The 25,598-nt window shown below is 50.0% G+C and overlaps 2 protein-coding genes across 4 annotated transcripts; one reads left to right on the top strand and one right to left on the bottom strand.

Annotated features, from left to right (window-relative positions):
• Window positions 1-10: 10 nt before the first annotated feature.
• polr1g (RNA polymerase I subunit G) lies at window positions 11-20,800 on the bottom strand. 3 transcript variants are annotated; one of them, XM_061828066.1, is made up of 5 exons: window positions 20,551-20,800; window positions 20,319-20,460; window positions 10,819-10,967; window positions 9,642-9,794; window positions 11-1,567 (listed from the first exon to the last, which is right to left on the bottom strand). In XM_061828066.1, exons 1-5 carry the CDS (start codon window positions 20,633-20,635, stop codon window positions 1,554-1,556), a joined length of 543 nt encoding a protein of 180 aa, XP_061684050.1. In that variant the 5' UTR covers window positions 20,636-20,800; the 3' UTR covers window positions 11-1,553. The 3 variants fall into 3 exon arrangements, with proteins under 3 accessions (XP_061684050.1, XP_061684051.1, XP_061684049.1); XM_061828067.1 differs by lacking the exons at window positions 11-1,567; window positions 9,642-9,794; window positions 10,819-10,967 and adding exons at window positions 16,973-17,677; window positions 19,043-19,080; window positions 19,945-20,019 and having other exon boundaries at window positions 20,551-20,785; XM_061828065.1 differs by lacking the exons at window positions 11-1,567; window positions 9,642-9,794; window positions 10,819-10,967 and adding an exon at window positions 16,973-17,677 and having other exon boundaries at window positions 20,551-20,777.
• Window positions 20,801-21,402: 602 nt separating this feature from the next.
• Window positions 21,403-24,831, top strand: irf2bp1 (interferon regulatory factor 2 binding protein 1). Its single transcript, XM_061828064.1, has 2 exons — window positions 21,403-23,061; window positions 23,732-24,831. The coding sequence occupies exons 1-2, from the start codon at window positions 22,070-22,072 to the stop codon at window positions 24,000-24,002; spliced, it is 1,263 nt and encodes a 420-aa protein (XP_061684048.1). The 5' UTR covers window positions 21,403-22,069; the 3' UTR covers window positions 24,003-24,831.
• Window positions 24,832-25,598: the final 767 nt, after the last annotated feature.

Below are 25,598 nucleotides of genomic sequence, written 5' to 3'. Positions count from 1 at the left end.
GAACTTGCAAATTTGCAACAGAAAATTTTTACTCGAGAGTATCATTTTCTGAGTTTACAAAATGACAACATTTTATTTGGTCCAGAGAGGGTTAAAAGCAAAACAATAGTTTAGGTGCCGATCTAGACGACACCAAGACAGAACCCCAATTTATAGCAACCATCGGCCAGTTATGTGCACTTCCACCGTGTTGGCGTGACAAGCCGAGATTTGCCCCCCAATCCAGATCTTCTCCTTAAAACCTGTGCTGACTCCGATCCAAAGCGCCACCCGCAGGGGTCTGATAGTCATTGCAGCGGCTTTCAAAGCCGAACGTCCCAAAGACGCCGAACGCGTCCGTCGGTCGGTCGGTGGCCGCAAACTTTTCCCGGCCGACGAACAGAAAACGTCCACGGCAGTGAATGAGTTGATCGGCATTTCGACGGCGCCCGCGGCAAATTTATTTTTCGACATATCTGTGAGGTCACAAGGTCGGCTGCATTTATCGTACTCACCTGAAGTTTGCGATGGATTCGTGACGATGTTTTTTTTTTTTTTTTTTTTTAAGCAAATGGAAACGTCCTTGGATGAATCCCGAAGCGGAACCTCAACCGCAGCAGTTTTTCGTGGCGTTTTTTTCCAGCGGTCGCTCACTTTTCTGCCGCCCGGAAGTTAACGCGGCGCCCGTCGTTTCCGAGCGTTCCGGAGGAAAAAAAAAAAAAAAAGTCTTTTGTCGAAGCGAATGTGAGAATTCAGCAGCGGGGGGTGCGTCGGATTGATTCTCCCCGGCGAGCCTGCCCGGGTGGGGACTCCTCTCCTTCCTCTTGGGTAGTTTTGTCTTTGGGCGGCGGCGGCGCCGGGCCGGCGAGGCTCTCTGGTAAGGAGGCTTCTTTACTCCATCTTTAACTTCATCCTCACGCACCCCGCCCACCCCCACAACCCCCCCACGACTCCCCTACCACATTGCTCCACGGGCGGCGGCCATGATGCATGCCTCCTCTTCCTCGTCGTCTTCTTCTTCTTCTTGTGCTGCTGCTGCTGCTGCTGAGGATCTTTGAAGAGTCGAGCAGGAGGTCCCACTCTTCTTCTCCGAGTTGTTGCCATGGCGACCACAAATTAGGAATACAGTGAAGCGCGCGTAGTCGCAGCTTGCAATTGTTGGTACATATTTTGTGTGTTTGTGCTCAGCCCAAAGTGGTAAAAGTATTACTTTGATAGTGTCGTGGTGTCAGGGAACTACGTTGAAGTGAGTTGAGCAGGTTCATTTCCACAGAGTGCGTTTCCGTCATCTTTGCGGCATCCCGGTGACGAGGAACTACATTGGTGTGAGCTTGGGAGCATCCGTAGGCCCCGCGGAAAGGTCTCGGGTCGTTCGCTGTATTGACGACGCATCGGCTCCGCGGGCAATTTTCGTTGGTCGCCGCGCAGCTTCGTGGGCGTCCCGCGGGGGGCAGCGTTTTGCGAAATCGAATCGATTCGATGAGGATGAGCAGCGGAAGCAATACACGTGTCGCCTCGTCCCTTCCGTTTCCCCCGTCTCGACGCGTTCATTTTGGTATTCGGGGAAAACGCTGCTACGAATTGCTGACTGAAAAACAACAACAACAAAAAACATATCGAGCGTAAGTTTAAAGTACTTGTAAGTAGTCAAAAAGCTGTGCCAAATTATTATTTTTTTTTTATTATTTGATATAGCAGACGTAAAAAGTACTTTTTTATACCAGGGAAAATGTGAAAAAGTGCCAAAATGTATGAAGCATATTCTATATGGGGAAAAAGTGGGGCAAAGCGTTAGCTCAGGCGCTCCCACAATGCAACGGTAGGCCGCATCCTTTCAACTTAGCGTTAGCTTAGCATCGCCCTGCTGGAATCGGGAGAGGAACAATAATGTGACTCCGGAGCATTCTTAAACCTTTTTCTAGTATTTTGTGGGAATAGATGTTAACCTTTTTGCACGCATATAAATATATATATAAATATATATTGCATGACGTCAAGCGTGGACAAAAAAAAAAAACATTTTAGATTTATGTGTCGTTCATCATCAACTAAAACATCAAAAAAAACCTGAAAGTCCCAAATTATTACCTATTATTTTTAAATAATGTGCGTGCTAACGTTGCAAATATTGAAGTGACGTCCCCTTACCGCTCGGCCCAATTGCCACTTTTTTTTATTATTTTTTTTTTTTACATAAATGATTATTTCACTTGGGATTTATCCCTTGTCAAATTCCCTTAAAAGATGGTTAAAAGGGGGGGGGGGATCATCTGCACGAATAATAAAGGATAACTGCCATAAAACAAAAGTAAAAAAAAAAAAGCTGCATTTGGTGTCGCAAACTTTGACGCAGCTGAGCCAACAAGGACAAAAAAAAAAACCACCAAAAAAACATATTTCTTGACAAAAATCCAGATTTGAGCAACGATAAATTATCCCTTGGTCAAATTCCCCCCAAAAAGATGTCAAAAAGTACAAAAAACAAGGAGAAAAACTTACTGCCGAGTGGTAAGGGGGGCTAGCTACAGCGAGTCGCTAACATGCTAACTAGATGTTTGTGACATTTTCACAACAAAACAAAACAAAAAAAAACTTTTTCTTTCCATGACTTTCTAACGTCACCATACTTCTCGTGGGACCCTTTTCTGCCCCCACTCGCCACCAATCACCTCACACCCCCCTCCCCCAAAGCACCCCTTTCAAACACCAGCAAGTGTCGACTGCATTTGTCATATCACTGTTCTTCTTCTTCTGTGGTTTATTTTGCTGGCTTGTGGCCCACTCACTGACAACAAGATCCCATTTGTGTTTGTGTACGAGAGAGAGAGAGAGAGAGAGAGAGAGAGAGAGAGAGAGGGGGGGGGGGGCGCGTTTACCCACATGAACACACACAAGCCCCTTTCACACAGTTTTCGCAAAAACCAGTGACAGGTTCCCTCGGGCCGACCTAGCCGCTAACCCGCTCGCGCACGGGCAGCTTCCTGGCAAAGTTTAGGGGGGGGTCGAAGTCGAGTCGACAACGCATTCTGTGTCGGTACCTTTCACGCAGGAAAAAAAAAAATTGCTATCGAAATTTGGCGCACGAGAGACATTTCAGTTCGATGCCGGTAGAAAACTTGGAAGCCATTAAATCCACCGCTCAACTTTTACACCCCCGTCCTGTATTGGTACCTTTCATACGGTACCGGGTTAGGGTGAATATCCATCCATCCAATTCCTGTCGCACTTCCCCTCACTTGCGCCGGAGCGCCAATCTTCGGGCGAGAGGGGTGGCGCGCCCTCAACTGGTCGCCGGCCCGGTCAAATTTCCCAATTCATGAAAAGAATCCAAATCGACGTAAAAGATTTGCGAGTTGACTTCCGCCGTCGCGCCGGGTGAAGTCAGGGAACGTCTGCGTGAAAGGGGCTCCATTCACGCCCCCCCCCCCACCCCTTCTTTGCACTTCTACTGCCCACACACACTTCGCTCCTCTTCTTGTGCCAAACTTCCGGATGACCCCCAGCCCCCCCTCACGGCAAAAAAAAAAAAAAAAAAAAATGGCGTCGCCGTTCATTCCGAGCTTTGCGTCGCGTTAATGTCAGCCCGTGAAGCCAGCATGCTCCGCCCCCCCCCCTTCATCACATGACGACCCCCCCCCCCCCCACACACACACACACACCACCACTACCACCGCCTCCTCCAGCAGGATTATTAACCCGGCGTCCATTGGTCCGGGCGACTGTCCCGTCCCGTCCCCCCCCCCCACCCCCCCACCCCCACCAGCTGCTTCCTAAATCTTGTCATGTTTTTGAGCTGTGGAGCACCTCCTCATTGATCTTGTGCCATAATGTTGTGGGGGGGGGGGGGCACCTGTCACCCCTTTCCTCACCCTTTCTCTCTGTCGCCTCTCTCGCTCCATTTGTTGAGAAAAGAGAAAAAAAAAGGTTGAAAACGCCCCATTTTTTGTAAAGAAACATTTCTGGGAGCCAATTTTCACCCCCCCCCCCTTTGCTCGCTCGTTCATGAACTTTTATTATTGATCTTCCTCCTCCTCCTCTTCCTCCTCCTCTGTTCATCTTCAATCGTCAGGACAATAACTCTCCATTCCATAAAGTCCAAAAAAAAAAAAAGAAAAAAAAAAACAACCTCTGTGAGACTGTGCAATGCTCGCTGATCTGATTCTTCTTTTTTGTTTGTTTGTTTGTTTTCTTGGTTTCTTTTTTTTTGTTGTTACGGAGACCCAGACATGAAGTGTGTGTGGAGGGGGGGGGGCGATGGGGGGGGGGGTAAGGGCGAAAAGTGTGCACGAAATGCAAATTTGCGCTCGCAAAATACTCAATTGTGGCGACAATGTACCGAAAATTTCCGACTTTTTTCACACGCTTTCAACCCTTCGCTTTATGCGGTTAATTTGTGCATTTTTTTTTCCCCCTAACGGCCGCGAAGGGGCACTCGAGCGGAAAAAGGTAAGAGTGAGACTGGTGGAATATATGTGCCGAGGAAGTGACTTTTACCTGTCCTGTTAGCGCTGCGCTAACGTGATACTGCCGTGTCTCAGTGATTTTTACCGGTATGTTGTTTTGTTTTTTTAACTGGCCCTGTTAGCATGGCGCTAGCGTGTTTCAACGTGGACACTTGCGGCTTCTACACGGGTGCAGCCTATGTATGTACCAAATGGTATTTCCTTTCCAAATGTACTGGGTGAGGCTTGTAACCAGGTGCGCTCTGTAGGCCGGGGAATACGGTACTCATTTCCGCCCCCAAAAAGATGTGCAATAAATGCACAACACTCATCTGTGGCCTCCAAGTTGTAAAATGTGGCCACAGATTCATAAATTAATAGCGTTTGCGGAACGTGTCCTGAAATTATGGCTATGAAATACTCGCGGCCAGGAAATACGACCAGAATTTCCGGCCGACAAGCCGCGACTTTGTTCACACGCTTTCAACCCTAACGGTTTACGCGGTGATGCGGCGCTAGTGTTAGTGCGGTGCTAGCGTTAGCGCAGCGCTAGCATTAGCGCACCTGGTTATAAGCCGTGGTACACAGAGTTTAACGCTCAGGCCACGCTAACGTTAGCGTTAAACTCTCTGTGTACCAAGGTTTACAACCAGGTGCGCACTGTAGGCCGAGAATTACGGTAATTCACTTTATTTTGTGCGCACATTCTAATTATTTTGTGGCCACAAAATATTGCGACTACTGAACTACTGTTCAAATATTATCCGATTTGTATTTTGGTGCAGATATTGTGCGTACTTCGCGGCCCCCCCGTAGCCACATGTGATTGTTTAGCGACTTTTCCCCCGCACGTCATGTCTGAGGTTCCGTACTTTGTGGCTCATCATCGGGGACTTAAAAAAAAAAAAAAAAAAAGATGGAAAAAAAGGGAATTGAACCCCACGAAAAAGTTGCTTTTTCACCTTTTTTTTTGTTGTCATTGTAAATAATCTTCTTTGTGCAGGGCGGGGCAGCATAAAGATTTTTAGCTGTGCTCTTGTTAGTCGTGTTCGTCGTAGCTGCTGTATTCCCCCCCCCCCACTGTCAGACATATCAAATTAATCGTGTTTTGTTTTGTTTTGTTTTTTTTTTTTTTCGTGCTGGCTCGCGGCGCTGCTAACTTTGTGCAATACAGTCGAGTTTCCAGCCAGCCATCAGCACATTTCCTCCTCTTCCTCTTCCTCCTCCTCCACCGCCATCACCTGATCAAAAAGTATTAATAACGCCACTAGCGATGACGCCGATTTTCATTTCACCGCATGGCTCTCTTTGACTTCCACCCGCCCCCACCCTGATTTTATGCTGCCCCCGTCGCCCCATTTCCACACACACACGCGAGCTATTTATTTCCTCACGCGTTCAACGTTAACAAACGAGTCAAAAGGGAACGACTGGAAGAAGAGAAAAAAAAATTGGGGGGAATATTTTTCTTTTTTTTTTTTTAGTATCTTAGTAGGTGTTGCTTTTTAACACCGTTGATGAGCTGACTTCAAAAAAAAAAGTATTGAATATTTAATGTAACTGTAGCATTGTGTTTGTAAAGAGACAAAAAAAAAAGAAAAAGAAAAAACAACTTAGTGAGTTTGTGTTTGTTGACTTGTGGATTACCAGTGAAGTGAAGGCCATCTAGTGCTAATAATAATAAGATTAATCATCATAATAATAGCTATTATTATTATATGAGGTCATTTTCTAAGGATTCTTATTTTGCCACAGCAACAGCAGTCATTATAAATGTTCATTTTAGCATCACCTGTCTTCTGTTGTCTTATTCTTCACCTTCCACCACACTCTGCATCATCACACTTTTAACACATCGGGGGCTGATCATGTGTGCGCTGGGGGGTGGGGCTCGGGTGGGTGTGGGCGGGGCCTCAGGTTGGATTTGGGGTGGGGGGGGGGGGGGCGTCGTGTCCGGTGTCCACCAACAAGCTAAAACCAGTCAGGCTTCCATCGCTCCCTCATGGAAGCTCCTGACGTCGTTATAGCTGCCAACCATGTGACCATCATGTGATCTGACCCAGCTGACTGTCCATAACCCCGCCCCCCCACCACCGCACACCACCTTTGATGTCACCTGACCAAACCAAATCAACCAATCACTGTCCTCCTCCACTGCTGCCACCCACCATGTGACGTTCTCCATCGATAACGTAACCGCTCGAGTGTCTGCAGGCCTGGGGGTGGGGGGGGGGCAATAATCAGCCGTAGCTCCGTCTAACCCCTTAAAGTCCAACAATCGCCTCCGTGTCAAAAACAACGATCGGCGTTTGACAATCGGCTGCAAGGACTTCACGGCGGACGACAATCGGTTGCGTCCGCGTTGTTTCGCCTCATTTAGGGGAAAGTGACCGGTTTCAGGTCTGGGGAGACGTTGAGTCGCATTCCACAAATGTCGAATGTCAATCACGTACCACAACGTTTTTGACAAACGTTCCACTGGGCGGTGTAGTAGCAATACACACGTCCCAGGAACCAACCAAAGACCGGACCCCGATGTGCCCCGCTCTGGTCCACGGTTGGAAAGTAACTCCTGCCTCCGGTGGAGGACTTGAAGCTCATACTTGGGTACTCTGGTGCACACCAAATTAATTTGAAAAACAAAATTCATATCTGGCTGTCATCGTAGCACCAGAATGTCTCTGTTTTTGCTTCACACTTAAGCTCAAGTGACCCAAACTAGACTTCAGTTTCTTCAGGACACGCAGTTGTTTGGTTTGTTCCAAGGTACGAATGACAAGCATTGAGACAGGACCACACGAAATGCGACGGCAGCGCAGTTACACCAAAGTTCGACTCAGATAGCGCAAGAGTGCAGTGTTGTGGTCCCTTGCAGGGGACCAAGAACCGCGCTAAAAAGGCCAAACTCCATTTCCTGGATGTTCCAACCCACACTTTGGGCCACCAGCTTAGAGTAGTGACTGAAAAGATAAGATTACAAATGGCAGCTATGAGGTTCCGCCGCTGAGTCACGATTAGGGTCTTGGTTATCAGGATGCCGCCGGTCACTTTCCTGGTAAGGTATTCCGGGGCACGTCCAACCAGGAAGAACCCAAATACAAGCTAATGGTTCCTCTGTAGGGTTAGGGTCAGGGTTAATCATCCAGGTGGGATGAGCCAGTTGCGTTAGATCAGACATTTTGTACGCCACCCGACGAGGTGTTCTTGGATCCCTCCGACTGAGGGGGAGACCTCAGGACAGACCAAAAATAAGATAATCAAGTCCGCAATGATGTTCCTCCACAGCGTTAGGACCTGGATCCATCTGGATCGGACTCGATTCTGAATGCTTCCAATTCGCCTCACTAGCGAGGTGATCTGGGGCAGACCCAGGACGTGCTGAAGGGAGGTTTTGTCTCTCAGCTGGCCTGGAACCACCTCAGGAGGGTTCTCGGAATACTGCTTTCAGACACGACACATCACTTCGGGAACCGCAAAAATCAGACCGCTTGCTGGAAGGGTTGTCCTCCCCCAGAGCTGCAGACAACACGAGCGTTCATATCCATGTACGTGGCGCATCCTCCTCCACGAGGTCCACCTTAACCCGTTTCCATGTCAACCGCAGCGGAGCCAGTTGCACGGCAACCAGGCCCGGAGGAAGGAAGACCAAGTCAGAGGCGCGCAGCCGATTCTCAGGGTGTCGTCGTAGTCCGTTAGCGTGCGTCTTTAGCGCGTCCTCCCGAGCCGGCCCAGAGTCCGGTCCCCCCGCCCCTTTTCCCTCCGAACCAGCCATCAATTGATAGCATCGATTCTCCGCAGACGCTACTAACTTAAATGTTTACAACCCAAAAACGAGACCAACAACGCTGTGGAAAGAACGCCGAGCGAGCGGACGCTTCTTTGTCGACCGACCGTGAGCTTTTTTTTTTTTTTTGTCTGTGACGTGAGCTCATGTACGTTCTTCTTGTGTTGGAATCATCGCATGTGACTGCGAGGGTGTGCAATGAAACTGTGGGGGGGGCTGGACGAGGACGAGGACGATGGTACCCTTTTTCTTTGTGACGTCCGTTTCGTGGACCAATGAATGCTAATGTGTGACCATGCGAAGCTGTCAAGTTTTGTTGATTTGTACATGGTCCAATAAACCATTGAAGCAAATCGGCAATCTTTAGTCACGTGACTGCAGGTAAGTGGACCGGAGGCGGTCCGGTTGGGCCGAGCGCCAGAAGGCTCCGTCCGTCCGTCCGTCCCTCTTGACATATCCATCTACACCACAACCCTCCTGTGCACCAGAGCCATCCGATCAGCCAACACCGCCCACATCTGCCATGACTCCACAACACGCCGGGTTCCTGCGGGCGCCTCCATGCCGTCGGCGGTCGCCGCAAAGCCTCCTGGGAAACGGAGTCCTCATTCACAGCATGGTCCGACCAACCTCCCGTCACTCCTCCTCCTCCTCCTCCTCCTCCCGCACTCTTCCTCCTTCCTCCTCATCCGCCAGATAAAGAAGCTCCTCCGGCGACGAGGTGCGCTCGCGTCGGTGTCGGAAGCCATTTTGGTGTCCCGCGTGTTAGCGAGTCGCATTTTATTCCCGACTGCCGCCGTTCTGGTCCGTGAAGATGGAGGGGATGCCGTCGGGGCTTGCTTCGCACTTTCACCACCAAAATATTTGATACCGGCCACCGAGGTTCTTCGGTTTTAGAGCTTTGGACGTGCCAAAGCGTCAAAATCTAGCGCAAAAGTCAAGGTCACAGCAAGGGCAAATGCGGCAACAAAAAAAGTCAAGTTTTGGACAATTTTCGACTGTTTCCAAACACGGCGAGGTTAAAGTTCACCAGAAAGCCAGTCAAAAATCAAGTCATACACCAATTTAAAAGGTCTTGAGGAGGGCTTTGTACATCGCGAAAGATGGAAGTAATACACATCAAAACTTGGATTGGAGGCTAATGAAAGGCCACCGATTTACAAATCCAGTTCGATGATATGCACCATGCACCCGTTTTTGGGTTTTGGTTCGTTTTTACGACACTAAAGCGATAAAACACACGTTTAAGTTTGTTCACTTTGCACCGTCAATCCAGTAGCACCTCAAGGTTACTAGTGCAAAAAGAGGTTTACCGCTGTTACTAGTAAAACGGGTCAGCAATAGCACTTTGTCACGCTGAACTTGGACGGTCTTGACCGTCTTAAAACCAGCATCAGCACGAAGACCAAAGAACAAGGAAATTATTTGACACTCACTGTGAGGGACGACGCACAGCCACAATTCCAACGTAGCAATCGGAATTGTTCCCAAAACTGCAGTTTTCCGAGCTGTACAGCGCTCGCGCCGCGATCCAGCACGGGAGCGGTTTTCGCATCCCGAATTGCCGTCAAGACGCTCCGTTGTTGGGTCTGCACGCGAAATAAAGCGGATTGAAAGTCATTTGGTCGTACAATTCGCAGTGAATTTGCAATTAGCACATGCGCCCCACAGTCAAGAGGTTCTGGGTTCGAACCTCCAGCTACGACAAACAATGAGAGCACAGCTCATATCGTATTTGAGGTAGCAGCGCGGCGCGGCGGTGGTTTGTTGCGGGCCGCGGGAAACTATCTTTAGCCGAAAGGCCTGGTCTTCCCGAGCGGAGAAGCGTTTCCTTTACGCCGCCTGATCCGTCTTTGTCAACGCCGGCCCGCCAGCTGCTGGCGCCGTTAGGCCTGATTGGACTCCGACGTCGCCTTTCAGAAGCCGGGCTAAGAATAGACGGCGCGGAATTCCCGCCACCCTCTCGGGAACGCGGCTAAATTGTCTCCTGGAGTCCGTTTGGGGTAAACCTTCGCGTCGAATAAAAGGTGAAGGGCGCACCCCGGATTGGTCGCCATCTAACTGAACGCTCGCGCATACAGACAAGGAATCATTTGCATTTGAATTGCTTTCAATTCAACAAGCAAGGAAAAAACGTTACGTAGGGACAACATGGCGTTTGAACCCGGAACTCAAAACTGTGGGGCAGACTTCCTAACCACTGAGGTACCGTGCTGCCAAAAAAAAAAAAAAAAAATCATACAAGTGCACATGGAATTCTGCTATAATCACTAAAATAAAGCACATGCAATATATATATATATATTTATAAATAAAGAGAGAAAAATGAGCGAATGTGTGCGTTTAGCACTTTTTTTGCTAGACGGTTTGCTGATTTGTGAAGGTTATTTCCAAAAAGCAATATATTAGTTTATATTAAACTCTCATAAATAAAAAAGTGACCTTTGTAAATGAAATATTGGCAGCTAAAACCGAAGCTCTCAAAGTGATTTTAATGTTGTGTATGATTTAAAAAAAAAAAAAAAAAAGAAAAAAAAAAGTGATGAGAATATTTGTGGTGGACATGATGTGTAAATAAAATGTTTGTTCTAATAAAAGAAAAAGAAAAACAACCTTTTCCAGTGGATGCTTCGGGTGGGCGGGAACGGCGGCGGCTGCAAACAGGAAGCGGACGTGCGAGGTAAGCCTTTACTTTCACCGCGGCGCCCCCTTTGGTGGCTTGCTGGATGCGCAGCCTGACGGGAGGCGTCAAGTCACGTGACCTGAAAAGCAAGTTAGCAACAGGCTAAGTAAACAGGAAGCCAAACCTTGCTGCACTTTTATATACTTATCCCTAAAAGTACACGAGGATAAAATGTATTAAAAAAAAAAAAAAAGCTCTGAAAATCTCAGCAAACTAAATTTAAGGCAGTAGTCGGACTAAACCTAACGTCAAATACACCTAAAACTGAGCCTAGGTGTGATTGTGAGTGTGGCCGTTTGTCTCTATGTGCTCTACGATTGGCTGACGACCAGTTCAGGGTGTACCCCACCACCCTCCCCCTTGACAGCTGGGATAGACTCCGGGACACTCCCCGCGACACTTGTGAGGATAAGCGGCTAAGAAAGACGATGGATGGATGGATTGCACTTACGATAGACAGGATTTCCCAAGATTTGTGTGGATATGCAAAACGGGCTGAACTTTGGACATCGAAGGCACCGTTGAACAAAAGCGGTTCGATAGACTCCGGCCCTCCCGCAACCCTCGTGAGGATAAGCGGCTAAGAAAACTGATGGATTCCGTTCATGATCCAATCCCTCAGGTCCACCGAATCGCTGTAGAAGCGTTGCTGTGCGTTATAAAAGTAGAAAAGCGATGAACGGGTCGCCGGGACCACTCGACCCACCATCGAGGACTTGCACCCAACGCGAACTCGGTCCAGAGCGGGCGGGATCCTTTCGGGTCCTCCAGCTCTTCCGGCTCCTCCTGTCAGGAAAGTGCTACCGATAAACACAAGTCAAAACTAGCAAGCATTTGATCCGTTTTTCCCATCCATCCATTTTCTTAGCCGCTTATCCTCACGAGGGTCGCCGGGAGTGCTGGAGCCTATCCCGGCTGCCAACGGGCAGGAGGGGGGCTACCCCCCCCCCCCGAACTGGTTGCCCACCTGGAGGAAACCCACACAGGCACGGGGAGAACATGCAAACTCCGCAGTCGGGTCCGGGATCGAACCCGGGTCCTCAGAACTGTGAGGCCAACGCTTTTACCAACTGATCCACCGTACCACCCCCGATCAGCATTAGTATTAGCAACATATTTTGTAGACTATCACACGATTGGTCACTTGAAACTGCTCCCTTTGCACAATTGTCACTGCACTGGTCTAGAACAAGAACCGCGAACGGGTAAGAAGGACACTCGGTACAGTCCCAACACAATGTCGGACGTCGACATCCCTTACCTGTTCTAAAATAATCATATTTTACATCTTGCACGACTAATATCAGGAATAGTTCCTAGAAACAGTAAGGTCTCTTGTTCTTGGTGCGGAATGTCGTACCTGGGCGACGAAGCAGACTCTTGATTCCGATTCTGACCCGACTAAATCACGAGCAGTTGAATTTTGATCAATTGCAGCAAACTGAATCAAACTGGAGCCGATCCGGTCTGGCACGTTCCCAAAATGACTCGGACCGGTTGCGGCCGCGCCGATGTCGGAACAAAAAACAAAAAAACAAAAAAAAAAGTTCCGACGTAATAACGTTTGGGTGAGCTCAGCACGCAAATGTGACGGAGATCCTTAAAAAAATTAAAAAAAACAAAGACTTCCCCTCGAATGAAAATGCATTTGCTATATTTACGATTTTCACAAATCCCCCGAAGGCTCCGCCCCCCCCCGGGACCCGCACGGCACCTGAACGCATCACTCCTTTTGGCGCATTTGCTACCAAGGACACGTGAAGGGCGCGCACACACCATGGAGGAGGTGTAGTTTCCATGGCAACAGCAGCAAACTGCAGCAAGGGAGAGCGTACGTCACCCTTGACTGATGACACGCACACACACAAGCTGGCTTCAGGCCTCGCCGACGGAGGAGAGTCTCAAATCAGACCCGGTACACATCCTGGACCTGATCCTTACCCTCATTCTGGGCCTGGTCCTGACCCCCATCAGAAAGGGCACTCGTTGGCAATCTTAATCTTGTCGACTTTGGATCCGCATCCTGATCGTAGTCTGGATCGAACTCAAGTTCTGATATTCATCCATTCCCTGATCTGGGCGCCTTTCTCGGACCTGGATGGAGAAACTGAACCCTGGTTCAGGACTTCCCCCTTTTCCATTTTCGAGTTCTGGTCGATTTCCTGTTCCTTATCCTCATCCAGATGACGATTGAGATCCTTTCCAAATCCTGATGCTCATCATGATCAATTTTCGTTGTCTCAATTCCCCTCCAGGACTTTACACTGGTTTTGATTCTGGTCCTGATACATTTTTTTGTTCTTAACATCAATCCGATCAAGGGTCCTGATCATCACCGTTCAAGGATTCTAATCCTGGTCCTGTTTCATTTCCTACTCCTGGCACATTTCCAGTTCCCAATTCTCACCCCGACAGCGGTCCATTTCCTAGTTCTCATCCCGGTCTTAGTCTTTGTCCATTTTCTTATCCTGATCCATTTCCTCGTCACAATATTGGTCTATTTCCAAGTCTTCAATGCCAGCGTCCTGTTCCTCATCCTTGACCTGAACCTCACTTTGGTCCATTTCCTGGTCCTCTTCCTGTTTTCTGTCAGGATCCTGATCAGTTTCCTGGTTTGCACTCCGGTCATGGTCTTACTCGCAGTTCATTTCTATTTTACGATTGTGGTCTATTTCCTGCTCCTGACCTTCACCCTGACAACGTTGTAGTTCACAATTCTGGTCCCAGTCCCTGGATTCTGATTCCTCTTGTGATGCTGGTCCATTTTGTGGTCGTGCACCTCCTCCTTGTCCTGGTCCTGGTGGTCAGACCACAATGGGCGTCTATCTCCCATTTTGTTGACTCAGATCCCAGGAGGTTTCACGTCCATTTTTTTCTTCTTCTTCTTCTTCTTCACCTCAGACACCCAGTAAGCAATCAATAAATCAAGCTGACGCTGCTGTAGAGTGTTTTGGCTTCACAGTCTGAGGACCAGGGTTTGAATCCCCACCCTGCCTGTACCCTTCGCAGGTTCTCCCTGTGCCTGCGTGGGTTTTCTCAGGGCACAACGCTTTCCTCCCACATCCCCACAAACATGCAACATTAATTGGACACTCTAAATTGCCCCTAGGTGTGATTGTGAGTGCGGCCGTTTGTCTCGATGTGCCCTGCGACTGGCCGGCAACCAGTTCGGGGTGTACCCTGCCTCCTACCCAACGACAGCTGGAATTGGCTCCCGTGACCCTCGTGAGGATAAGCGGCGAAGAAAATGGATGGATGGCATTGACGTAGTCAAAATGATTGACGCCTGCCCCGCCTCCACTTCCTCTTTGCGTGTGTGTTGTCCCGCGGTCCATATTAATTACAGGCAGTAAGTGATTGGCTTGGCGGGGGACACACAAAGGGGCGGGGGAAAGGGGGCTCAGGATGGGAGGGGGGCAATTGACTGCTGCAGCGGGGATCGGCTCTCGATGTCTGCCGCAGTCTGGCGCGTCTTCTGTTGTGTTTCAGGAAATGACGCCGGTGGGAGTTTTTGTGTTCATTCGGGCGTGTATTGATCCACCTCATACTGGGGGGGGGGGGCAGAGGGGTACAAGACATTGATGACCCCCACCCACCCCCCACGTTTCTCACCATCATCCCCGGTCCTTGGAGAGGTCCCCGTTGCCGTGGCAACACCGCCGTTGCCGCAGGCTAGCTGGAGCGATGCGCAGCGCTGTTTGGAAAGAAAACGAACTGAAGGGGGAGGAGGAAGGAGGGGGGAGGGCGGGGGTTGTCTCCCCAGATTCATTACCTCGATAACGGACCCCCCCCCCCCCATCCCATCACGAGCGTCAGCTGAGCAGCCGCTCAGCAGTCTGAACACGTCGCAGGCGAACTTCAAGCCGCGTTTCCCATTCAAGCCTTTTCGACTCGCAGCCGAGGAAAGCAAAACACGGCAAAGTCACGCTCAGAACGGGCTTCGGGTCTCACCAAATTTTGACCCCGTGTACGGAAAAACATTTTCTATCGAGTGTCATCAAGCTCTCGACGACGCCGGGGTCAAAAATCGCCCGCGATCGGCCGAGAATGTCGTTGCTTTTCAGGGGAAGCGGCAAACGAGCCCCGGACCAATATGGCCGACTTCCTGCGTCTCCTCCACCGGAGATTTCAGTCTGAAACCCCGCAAATGGTCTCATAGTCCATAATGTGGTCGCTTTGAAGCAGCTTCCCAGACGTTTTTCTTGGGGGGGGGGGGGTCTAATTACGGCGGCGCAGCTGGTTAGAGCGTTAGCCTTACAGTTCTGAGGTCCCGGGTTCAATCCCCGTGCCTGCGTGGGTTTCCTCCGGGCGGGCACTCCGCCTTTCCTCCCACATCCCAAAAAACATGCAACATTAATCGGACACTCTAAATTGCCCCAAGGTGCGATTGCGAGTGCTGCTGTTTGATTGTGAGTGCAACTGTTGTCTGTTTCCACGTGCCCTGCGATTGGCTGGCGACCAGTTCAGGGTGTACCATGGCTCCTGCCCATTGACAGCTGCGATAGGGTCCAGCACTCCCCGCGACCCTTATGAGGATAAGCTCCTAAGAAAGTGGATGGAAGGATGGGTTCTACTTACAACAGACGGCCCTCCCAACAGTTGTGTGGATACACAAAACGGGCCGCGGGGTTGGGCGAGGTGAACTTTTGACATCGAAGACGCCATAGAACAAAAGCAGTCCGTGCATTGGCAGCTTTGGAGCAAAACGGCGGGTCGCAGTCGCCCTCTTGAGCCTCTTTTCACGTCAGACGTGCCTGCCAAAAGGTAAAAACATCGCTTAATGTCAACGACTTCGGGGGCTGAATGACTCCAAGTGCAGAAAGTTTCCGGGTCAAGTCAGTTCCCAACTGGTAAGGTCCATTTTCACCACGTCGCTGCCGTCTTTGGGGTCGCCGGACCAGGAACTCGTCGTCGGTCATCAAAACAGGAGAGACCCGACCGAGGGTCGCCGGCTCGAAACCAGTCCCCGCGCGCCCTCGGGCAAGACGCCGAAGTGCATGCCGGCGGCGCGCTACATTACTCAGGAGGTGCGAGACGGAGTCGAGTTTTAACGAGGAACGTACACTCGTACGCGGGTCGGGACCAGCAGCGGGCACACCACAGCAAATAAAGCAGCCAACCACTGCGAAGTGGCGCCGTCGCCGTTCCAGGGTCGGTCACTTGAACGAGCTGCAGCGCCACCTCCTGGAAAAGCGCAGAACTGACGTCCTTGGTTACACCTGATTCCGTTCAACACCGACACTGGTAGCGCACGCACAAACTACAAGATTGATCGTCATCGATCCAACGCCTCAATATTTGATCGGCTTGCCTCCTGACTCACTCTGGATCAGAGGAAGGACAGAATCCTAAAAGAACCCTTTGAACAGAGTAGCCTCAAGCTCAAGAGGTTGCGGGTTCAAATCCTGCGGAAGGCTTGCGTGCCCTCACCGCACTTGTTTTATTTTCCCTCCGACATTAATCCATTTGACGCAAAATTCGCTCCAAGAATGAACAAATCTGCGAAAGAAAGCCACGACGGTGGCGCCGCCGCGTACCGATCGCTCGTGTCGGCGACCCGTCGTGCGGGTGAATTTTTGCGCTGCCTTGCGGGCAGGATTGCTCAAAATCAACGCTGCACGGTGGGCAGTGAATGCAACGTCACAAGAAAAAAAAAAAAAATGCATGGTGGCGGTGACCGCGCACACCCAAAGGAGCAGAACAATGTCCATTGAATTGAAGCACAAAATTTGGCAAAAAACTGTTTCATTCTATTGAATTGTTATTGTGTTTTTACAGTTGGAACACTGGTGAAACAGGCTAGCGTATCTGCATCACAGTTCTGAGGACAGGGGTTCGAACCCCAGGCCCGTGTGTGGTGTTTGCGTACTCCCCCCGTGAAGATTGTGAGTCTGGCTGCTTATTTGTCTCTGTGTCAACCAGTTCGGGGCGTACCTCACCTCCTGCCCGAAGACAGCTGGGATCGGCTCCAGCGCTTCCGTGACACTTGTGAGGATAAGCGCTTCAGAAATGGATACTGTACGTATTTACAAAGCACATAACTGCAGAGTGCCATTTTCAGATTTTTTTTTTTTTTGGGGGGGGGGGGGGGCATTGTTTCCATTCATTTCAATGGAGAAAGGTGATTTGGGAAAACGAATTTGGAGTTATGACGAATGATGGACAAAGTGGAGGTGTGTTTATTTTATTTTGTTTTCTTCCAAAAAGTCAAAGTTTAATCCTGAGTTCATGCCATCATCTTTCACCATCCATTTTGCTCTTCTTCTTTTTCTTCTTCTTCTTCTTTGCCGAAACATCATTTTTGTCCATTGCGTCCACGACTTCCTGCTCATCTTCCACTTCCTGTTTCACTTCCACAAGCTCCTCCTCCTCCCTGTCCTTCTTTTTCCTTTTCTTCCTCTTCTTCTCCGGTTCTTCAACTTCCTGTTTGACCATCACCTCCACGTCCTCCACTTCAGCTTTGACGTGCTTGTCTTTCTTTTTCTTCTTCTTGAAGACGTCTTCCCGTCTTCGGGGGCTTCCTGCGTCTTGCTTCCCGGCGGCTGGAATCCCTGTGCGAGTCCGCCGGGCGAGGCGGTCGCCGCGACGGCAGCCCCGTAGCTCTCGCACACGCTCAGCAGGCCGCGGAAGGCGGGGCCGACCGCCGAATCGGCCGTGAGCAGGCGGAGGTCGGCGGCGCCGTGATCCGACGCCAGGATGTTGTAGACCTGCCGGTTGCCGCCGGCGTCCGCGGCCGAAGGGAGCGTCAACGTCTGAAGGCCGCAAAGATTCACTTTCACGCCGCTCAAACTGCAAAGGAAAAAAAAAAAAAAAAAAAAAAAAAAAATCTGAAAGTTACGCTTCATAAAAGCAAAAAAAATAAAAATGAAATAAAAAAAAAAACTTTACAAATTTGCGTACTGACAAATTTTGGGGAGTGGAATCCCATCGTCCATTTGTCACTGCAAATATCGGCAATTATCGTTTTTATGCTCAGTGTTTACTTTTGAGACGTCCGATTTTGTCGGTGGTCTTTTGGCTTCTCCCGGCATGCAGCTAGCTACAAATCGTTAGCCTGGTAGTTTCATTACATGAAAAGTCGTTTTGGAACATTTTCATAAAGGGGAAAAAAGAAGTCGCCTCGATTCAAGCTTTGCGGCAGACAACACGAAAGCAACATTTTTGCGCAACGATGTGAAATCGTGACACTAAATGACAAGCTAATGAAATAATAGCCTACTTTGCCATGACATTTTCTGATAATTTATTATTCTGCGTGAATGCCAAATGGTGTTTAATGAGCATTTGTGTAAAGTGTGCAAAATTGTTAACCCAATTGTGATGTCACATGAGTTTGTGGCGGCATGTTATTTACAGCTAGAAGACTGGCTAAAATCCTTTTTACGTAATACTGCAGTGATTTATGCAACATGCTAGACGCAAGGCGCCAATGCTTTAAAATCCTCTCCGTTTTACAGCTGCTGCTAAAATGTCCGATTAAAAAAGAAAAAAATGAATAAAGTGCTTTGGCGCCATCTTCTGGCATCATTGCGCAATTACAACCCCTGCAATTATTTGCAGATTTTAGCAATGGACCTTCCCGACCTGCCGATCAATCGAACAATAATAGCCAATCGGATAGCCGGATTGTCTTAACCCCTGGCTTGACACGCCCCTCCGCCATATTGTCCCACAAGCAATGCTGGTGGTCAGTAGCGTGCGCCTGGAAAAGTTCATGTTATGTAGAAAATGGTCCTCAGATGCGCTTGGGGAACATGCAAATCTGATAATAGCTGCTGGGTTACAAGGGGCCCACTTGACTCATTTTTCAAAGCCTAAAACACAATTGACGAAGTGTCTGTGATTGATTACGGAAGAAAGCACGCACAACACAAGGCTGTTGTTCGAAGGTAAGTGAGGGAGAAGTAACTTCTTTGACTTTGATTGAATTATTATCAGTGCAGGAGAACAACTTTCACTTTGTTAGCGTATCACTGACCCGCTGAACGAAGTGTGTTGTGTTTTATGCCGAAGAGTCGGGTTCGGGATACGTAAACCCGCCATCTCGTGCAAGAGAAAAGTCGATTTGTATTGCATCGGACTTTTAAGCCAAGTCATATGAATTAAAGACTACAATGATATTATTCGTGAACTTTCCAAGTAAAAAGTACTCACCCTCCTTCACATGCGCAGTACGATTCCACTATTTTGTCCTGTTGGATTTCAACATGAAGTTTGTGAGACGTCAAACTTATTTTTGCATCGATCGCCAACATTTCGCCGCAACTCTTGACATTGCGTCCTGCTCCGTCCAAAATCTGAATTCCGCGTACATATCTTTGCGTGAAATAGTTGAACTCTCTTGGACGAGTCTGACGCGTTTGGCAAAAAAAGCATACCCCAATATTATCTGTAATACGCGATGGGGAATCCACTTCAAACGTGTTCTGTTCAGTCGCCATTTTGGAAGCTTGTAGGACACGGCTTGGGGGGGGGGGGCTTAAGATCGCCACCGGAAAGGTCCATCCGGACTCGGCGGCATCCGTCGCCAGCAGCGGGGCTTCCCTGTCCAGACGTCACTTCTCTGGCAGACTTTTGTGAAGCACCGCTTTATGTTTTTCAGTTTTCTGTAGTCCACTACAGACCTTGTACTTGTTTTTCAGGTTTTAGCGTAGAACGCCGCTATCAAGCGCTCACTTGGTCATTCTTTGGTTTTTGTGATGCTTTGTCACTTTCCTGCCGTTAGTGCAACAAATTCAAATTTGTCACCTCTGCGCTTCTTTGTCAGGCTTTTTGTGAAGCTCACCTGATTTAAAGTCCAACTGAGGGTTTGAGACCCCTCCCAAAAAATAAAATAAACTAACAATAATTGACAGCAGTGCAACACAAAACAAAATGGGTTTCCATTTCGCGATAGTGACACACAAGATGGTGGACAAGGGAATTCTGGGACTTTGGTGACATTTCCGATGATGTCACCACACTCCCAGGACTCCCCTTTTCTCCGGCGTCATTACTCCGACGCCAATCGGACAAATTAACGATAGAAAAAAAAAACTGCACGCTTAACATATCACCTGTGTACTCTGACCGCTACGACACACAAGATGGCGGCCGTCGCAAGGCATGTCGGGTATTTGGAACGCTATCAACTGGAGGCAAAAAAAAAAAAAAAAAGAAAAGGAAATTTTAATAGTGTCTAGCGTAGTAGCTCGGAAAAGTAGCCTAACCTGAGATTGGAAAAAAAAAGAATTAAAATTAAATTAAAAACGGAAACGACATGCCGGAGTTCTGCTTCCTCGTCGTCACACGTGACGTCACACCGTACGACAATTCAATGGCGCATTCGATTGACGCACGTTAACGTTTGTTTCTTTCTTCTTTGCCACTTTTGCCAACAACAACAAGAAGTGCACGCAAAGTAGACGAAGACGTGAAAGAAGCGACTGACCATCGAGGATCGAAGCCGGCGGGAGTTTTGACGAGCCACAGTTCGCGTTCGCCGCTCCTAAGCGTCTCCGCCAGCGTGCCGCCGCAAGGACGGCGGCCCGAGCTCTCGAAGTCCTGAGGACACTCGTACCTACGGCTCTTTTCTGCAAAAAAAAACAAACAAACAAAAAAAAAAACGCCATTACGCACACCTCGTCGAGCGCGGTCAACCGTCGACGCTAAGCTCGTCTTACCGACTTCCTTCGGCTTCGGCGTCGCTTCCGCGGGCGACATGGCCGCCTCGTCGTCGCTCGACGACGGCGAAATGTCTCGAGGCATTTGGAGAAGGCTAGAAGACGACAAACGACGTTTAAAAAGTCTTCATTGCAGCTTTTTGAAGCAAGGCACGTGTGCGTGCGGGCATCCGAACAAAAATAGTAACTTGGGGCACGTCACTTCCGGGGGCGGCCCTGTTTGTAGTTCGGCCAGAAAATGTGCTGCGTGGGTTTGCTTTGAAAGAGTCCGACGAAGAAACAACGTCGCCCACAAAGCACCTATTAATATTTTTAAAAACATATTTATACAAATTTGAAATAAACCAAGTGCCTACTGTATAGATGGAGACAATTGTTTTTTTTTAACAATGTGGTAAAGAACAAAAAACAACACAAGGGGCAAAGAGTACTACTGTATTCGTCACAGTAAACTCAGTATAAATACTTTTATTAATTTCAAAGTATTGATGTACAAACTAAATTTTGCAAGAACTATGTGGAAGCCTGGAAGAGACTTGAAGATTATTTTGTGTGAATACAATTTTATGAAGAGTTAACAAGTGTGATAAGAAAAAAATAAAGTTAAAAATGGATTCAATTGTTCCAATTATATATTTTTTAGACAAACTGTGATGTGATTTTTCATTAATGTGTTTTTCAAAATCCCTCCCAAACTTCGATGGCACAGGGCAAATAAAAAACTAAATGTGTGTAATTGTCTGTAGTCTCAATCTTTATTTGGAATGTTTTGCACCGATTTACATCTTAACTTTTACTGATGAGTTCCGGAAGAATTTCCCGTGACAGCGATGAAGTGTGTTCACAGCGTTTATTTGTGCATTTTCAGATCTCATCTGTCAATTCTTCCGTTTGAATTGCAATGTTTTGATAAATGCGATTTACATTTCACGAAGTCAAGAAGACCCTTTACGACAGAGGGAAATGATTTGACTTTTGACTGTTAAAGGATTTTGCAATCCACACCAAAGCCTTTGAAGTAAGTTTTGTCTTTTTGCGTGCGCACTCGGGCCCACGGCGTCACTTCGTTCCACGCCACTCGGGCCATTTTGAGAGGCCGCTTCCTTTTCTGCGAAGGCCAATGACAAACGGTCGGTTGTCACACTTCCGGCGGCAACCATGTTTGGAGTCCAACGATCAGTGGTGGGACGGCGGGGCGCTTGGAGCGGGTCAGGCCAGGAAACAACGTTGCCCACAATGCACCCGGGCGGGTTTGACGCGAGGCTCCGGCGTGACTGCGAGCGCGAGAGCGGCTTGACAGCGGGCTGGGAGCAGGCCCCGAGTGGGTAAACAAAACCCGAACGTCGCTGGCATCCGCACGTTGCCGTCTCGCTCCGTGTCGCGGGTCCTTCCAACGCGCGGCGGAACGAGCCCGAAGGGGAAGCGACTTGGCCAAAAATAATAAAAACCGCTCCGGGCAGCACTTTGAAGAGGAGTCGCTCGGCTTAGCTAAGCCCGCGCTAGCTCGGCCGCGGCCACCATGTCGTCGTCGTCGTCGTCGCGGCGCCAGTGGTGCTACCTGTGCGACCTGCCCAAGATGCCGTGGACGGTGGTGTGGGACTTCAGCGAGGTGGTGTGCCGCGGCTGCGTCAACTACGAGGGCGCCAACCAGATCGAGTTCCTGATCGCCAGCGCGCGCCAGCTCAAGCGAAGCCACGGCGGCGTGCAGGACGGCAACGTGCGCTCGCCCGGACCCGGACCCGGACCGTCGCCGCACAAGCACGCCGCCCCGGCCCGCGGGGAGTCGGCGACGGACGGCGGCGGCGGCGGCGGCCGGCCGCACGGCGAGCGCTTCGACCGCGCAGCCCGAGGCGACGGAGTCTCCGCCGCTCGCGTGCCGCCCAACGGCTTGCACCGCGACGGCCACCCCCCGCCGCAGGAGGGGAACCGCCAGAGCCCCAGCGGCAGCCGGAGACCCATGATCGGGGCGGCCATCCCGCCCAATCTAGTGACTCAGAGCATCGCGGGCATCCCGCACGGGCTGCTGGCGGGCATGCCGGCCGGCCTGACCGCCAGGACGGCGCCCATGAGCAGCCCGATGATCTTCCCGGCGCCCGTGCTGGCCGAGATGAACCGCCGCCAGCTGGGGATCGGCATGGGCATCGCTCCCTTCATCACGCCGGAGCTCGAGCGGGAGCTCAGCTCGTCCCAGGCCAAGTCGCAGTCGCAGGGCCCGCACGCCGGCCCCAGCAAGGGCGCCGCCGCCGGCCTGCCCTCCTCGTCGGCTTCCGTCAGCCAGACGAGCCCCAAGCCCGCGTCGTCGCCGGCCAGGCAGCCGCGGCCCCTCGCCGCCCGCGGAGGGGGCGAACCGCTGTCGTCGGGCGGCTCGTCCGAGGCCGCCGCCCCCGCTTCCGAGGCGGGGCCCGCCTCGGGCGGCGGGGGCCTGACCGGAACCGCCTTGTCCTGCACGCTGTGCCACGAGAGGCTGGAAGACACGCACTTTGTGCAGTGTCCGTCCGTTCCGGGGCACAGGTCAGTACCGGACCGACGCGCCCGCTGTGGCTCAACATCGAAGGCTGAGTACTAGTACAATCCTGCATATCAGGCTGGAAATAAAGTTCCCCAATTACCACAATGTCAGATAATTGCCAACAAAGTCAAAGTCTTTCTTTCTGACGCGAATGACGATTATCCGACGTTTCACACCGCAGCAGTGGAGCGCCACCTAATGGCGAGGCGAACCAAAGACCAACGTTTGAAGTTAATATTGACTGATCAGTAGTTTTGTTGTTAATGCTCCTTGCAGTCTGTTCGGTTTTTTTGTTTTGTTTTTTTGAACGTACATTATCAGAGGTGGAAAGGTTGCGTAACTTTGGTCGTCGCGTTTAGAAACTGCTGCCAAATAAATCATTTCCTCCAACAGCTTATTACTTTTACAGCCAAATTATGACATCTGACATTGTTATTTGCAACTTAAAACTAGAACCTTTAAAAGTGGAAAACATAATTGAATAAACGCTTCAAGATTTAATAGAAATGGTAAAAAAAATAAGTAAATACAAATCTCGTACTTCTCTTACAAATGTTAATAATCGTGGCACTGGTACACTTGGCCCCGGAATAAATGTCACCCGAAAAGCTGAACGCGGTGTTCCAACGGTCGGTATGAATGTACTGAAGCGGCGTGTGCACCTGCTTCCAGGTTCTGCTTCCCGTGCACCAGAGTGTACATCCAGAGCCGGCGGGGCGACGGCGAGGTCTACTGCCCCAGCGGCGAGCGCTGCCCGCTGGACACGTCGCTCAACAGCCCCCCCTGGGCGTTCATGCAGGGCGAAGTGTCCACCATCCTGGGCACCGGCGCGCCGGGCGCCCCGTCGGCCGCCGCGCCGGGGACGGGAACCGGGGGCCCCGCCGACGGCGCGGCCGCGGCGCAGAGCGGCGACGTCACCGTCAAGAAGGAGCGGGAGACGTGATGGAGGTTTTCCGTGGCGACCTGGAACAACGGCGGGCGGGCGGGCGGGACGCTCGCAAACATCTTTTTAACGGCGTGACGTGTCTGAAGGAAGACAACGCCACACGCTCGCTCGCATTTTCGTTATTGCTCCTGCGCAAATGTGTAAAAACTGAATTTCAACAGCGGTGCCACTTGAAAAACAACACTCGGGTCCCCACCATTGGAGGCAACCAAAGACAGAATGAAGCTCCTCAACTTACTTCAACTTAGCGTCTTGGCCCCGAGATGGGATCGACCAGTCCAAATGTCCCCATCAAGAATAGAGTCCAAGAAAGAACACGTTTGGCAAACAAGCAAAACGGACTCACACAGACACGCTCACGTGTCCTGCGTCACGTGACCCGCCCTCCAACGCTCGTTTTCGTTCTAGAAGTTTCCCGGTTGTTTTGAGCGCAAGCGGGCATTTTGCAAGACGTCGCCGCTAAACGCAAAACCTGACTTATTTTTGGGGTTTTGTTTTTGAATCAAGTTTTTTTTTTTTTTTGTCTCGTTTGCATAAATGTCATTTTCTTTTTGAGCTTTAGTTTTGTTTTTTGGGGGGGTGGGGGGCAGAACAAGCAGAATGTTCCTCGCAGAGACGAGCCAAACCAAAGCCAACCTTTTTTGTGTATACAATCCCCACGGCTGTGCGCTAATCACGCTAACGGCGTCGCGACAAGTAAGTGCCTTGCGCGGAAGTCCCCGCCTCCTCGCGGCGTCGACCAATCGGCTCGCTCGTCTTTTGACCGCCGCTTCTTGTACAAAAAAAAAAAACGTCCCGGTGGGAATAAAACACATGAAAAAAGTCACATTTGTTATCTTGTTTTTTTCTTCCACTCATGAAGTGGGCATCTATCTATCTGCGAGCCACTCTATGGTTTCATGCCTAGAAAGAGTACCACAGATGCATTATTTGAGGATGCGAATTGAAAAGTGCAGAGAAGTTGGGAAGCTAGCGACATTGTGTCTTCGTGGATCTAGAGAAAGCCTCTGACAGGGTATCAAGAGGGGAACTGTGGTACTGCATGCGCAAGTCTGGTGTGGCGGAGAAATATGTTAGTACAGGACATGTACGAACTAGGGCAGCAGAACAGTGGTGAGATGTGCCGTAGTGAGAAGAATTTACAGTGGAGATGGGACCGCATCAGGGATCCGCGCCGAGCCCCTTCCTGTTTGCGGTAGTAATGGATAGGCTGACAGATGAGGTGAGACTAGAAACTCCTTTGAACCATGATTGCGATCTGCAGTGAAAGCAGGGAGCATGCAGAGGAACAATTAGAAAGATGGAGACATGCACTGGAAAGGAGAGGAATGAAGATTAGCCGAAGTAAAACAGAATATATGTGCGTGAATGACAAAAGCGGAGGGGGAAGAGATGGCGAGGGTGGACGACTTCAAATACTTGGGGTCAACAATACAGAGCCATGGTGAGTGTGGTCAGGAAGTGAAGAAACGGGTTCAAGCGGGGTGGAACAGTTGGCGGAAGGTGTCCGGTGCTCTATGTGACAGAAGAGTCTCGGCTAGGACGAAGGGCAAAGTTGAGAAAACAGCGGTGAGGTCGGCCATGATGTACAGA

Source organism: Syngnathoides biaculeatus, chromosome 8, assembly GCF_019802595.1.
Source record: "Syngnathoides biaculeatus isolate LvHL_M chromosome 8, ASM1980259v1, whole genome shotgun sequence".
Classification (NCBI taxonomy): domain Eukaryota; kingdom Metazoa; phylum Chordata; class Actinopteri; order Syngnathiformes; family Syngnathidae; genus Syngnathoides; species Syngnathoides biaculeatus.
The sequence above is the reverse complement of the archived record's forward strand: the minus strand, read 5'-3'. Positions and strand labels throughout refer to the sequence as shown.

Excerpts from the sequence above, each read along its gene's own strand:
- irf2bp1 (XM_061828064.1), top strand. The coding sequence starts at position 22,070 with ATGTCGTCGTCGTCGTCGTCGCGGCGCCAGTGGTGCTACCTGTGCGAC. Across the intron at positions 23,062-23,731 it reads CCGTCCGTTCCGGGGCACAG|GTTCTGCTTCCCGTGCACCA; the intron begins GTCAGTACCGGA and ends ACCTGCTTCCAG.
- polr1g (XM_061828065.1), bottom strand. The coding sequence starts at position 20,635 with ATGCCTCGAGACATTTCGCCGTCGTCGAGCGACGACGAGGCGGCCATG. Across the intron at positions 20,461-20,550 it reads GCCGAAGCCGAAGGAAGTCG|AAAAGAGCCGTAGGTACGAG; the intron begins GTAAGACGAGCT and ends TTTTTTTTGCAG. Across the intron at positions 17,678-20,318 it reads GCCGGCTTCGATCCTCGATG|TTTGAGCGGCGTGAAAGTGA; the intron begins GTCAGTCGCTTC and ends TTTCCTTTGCAG.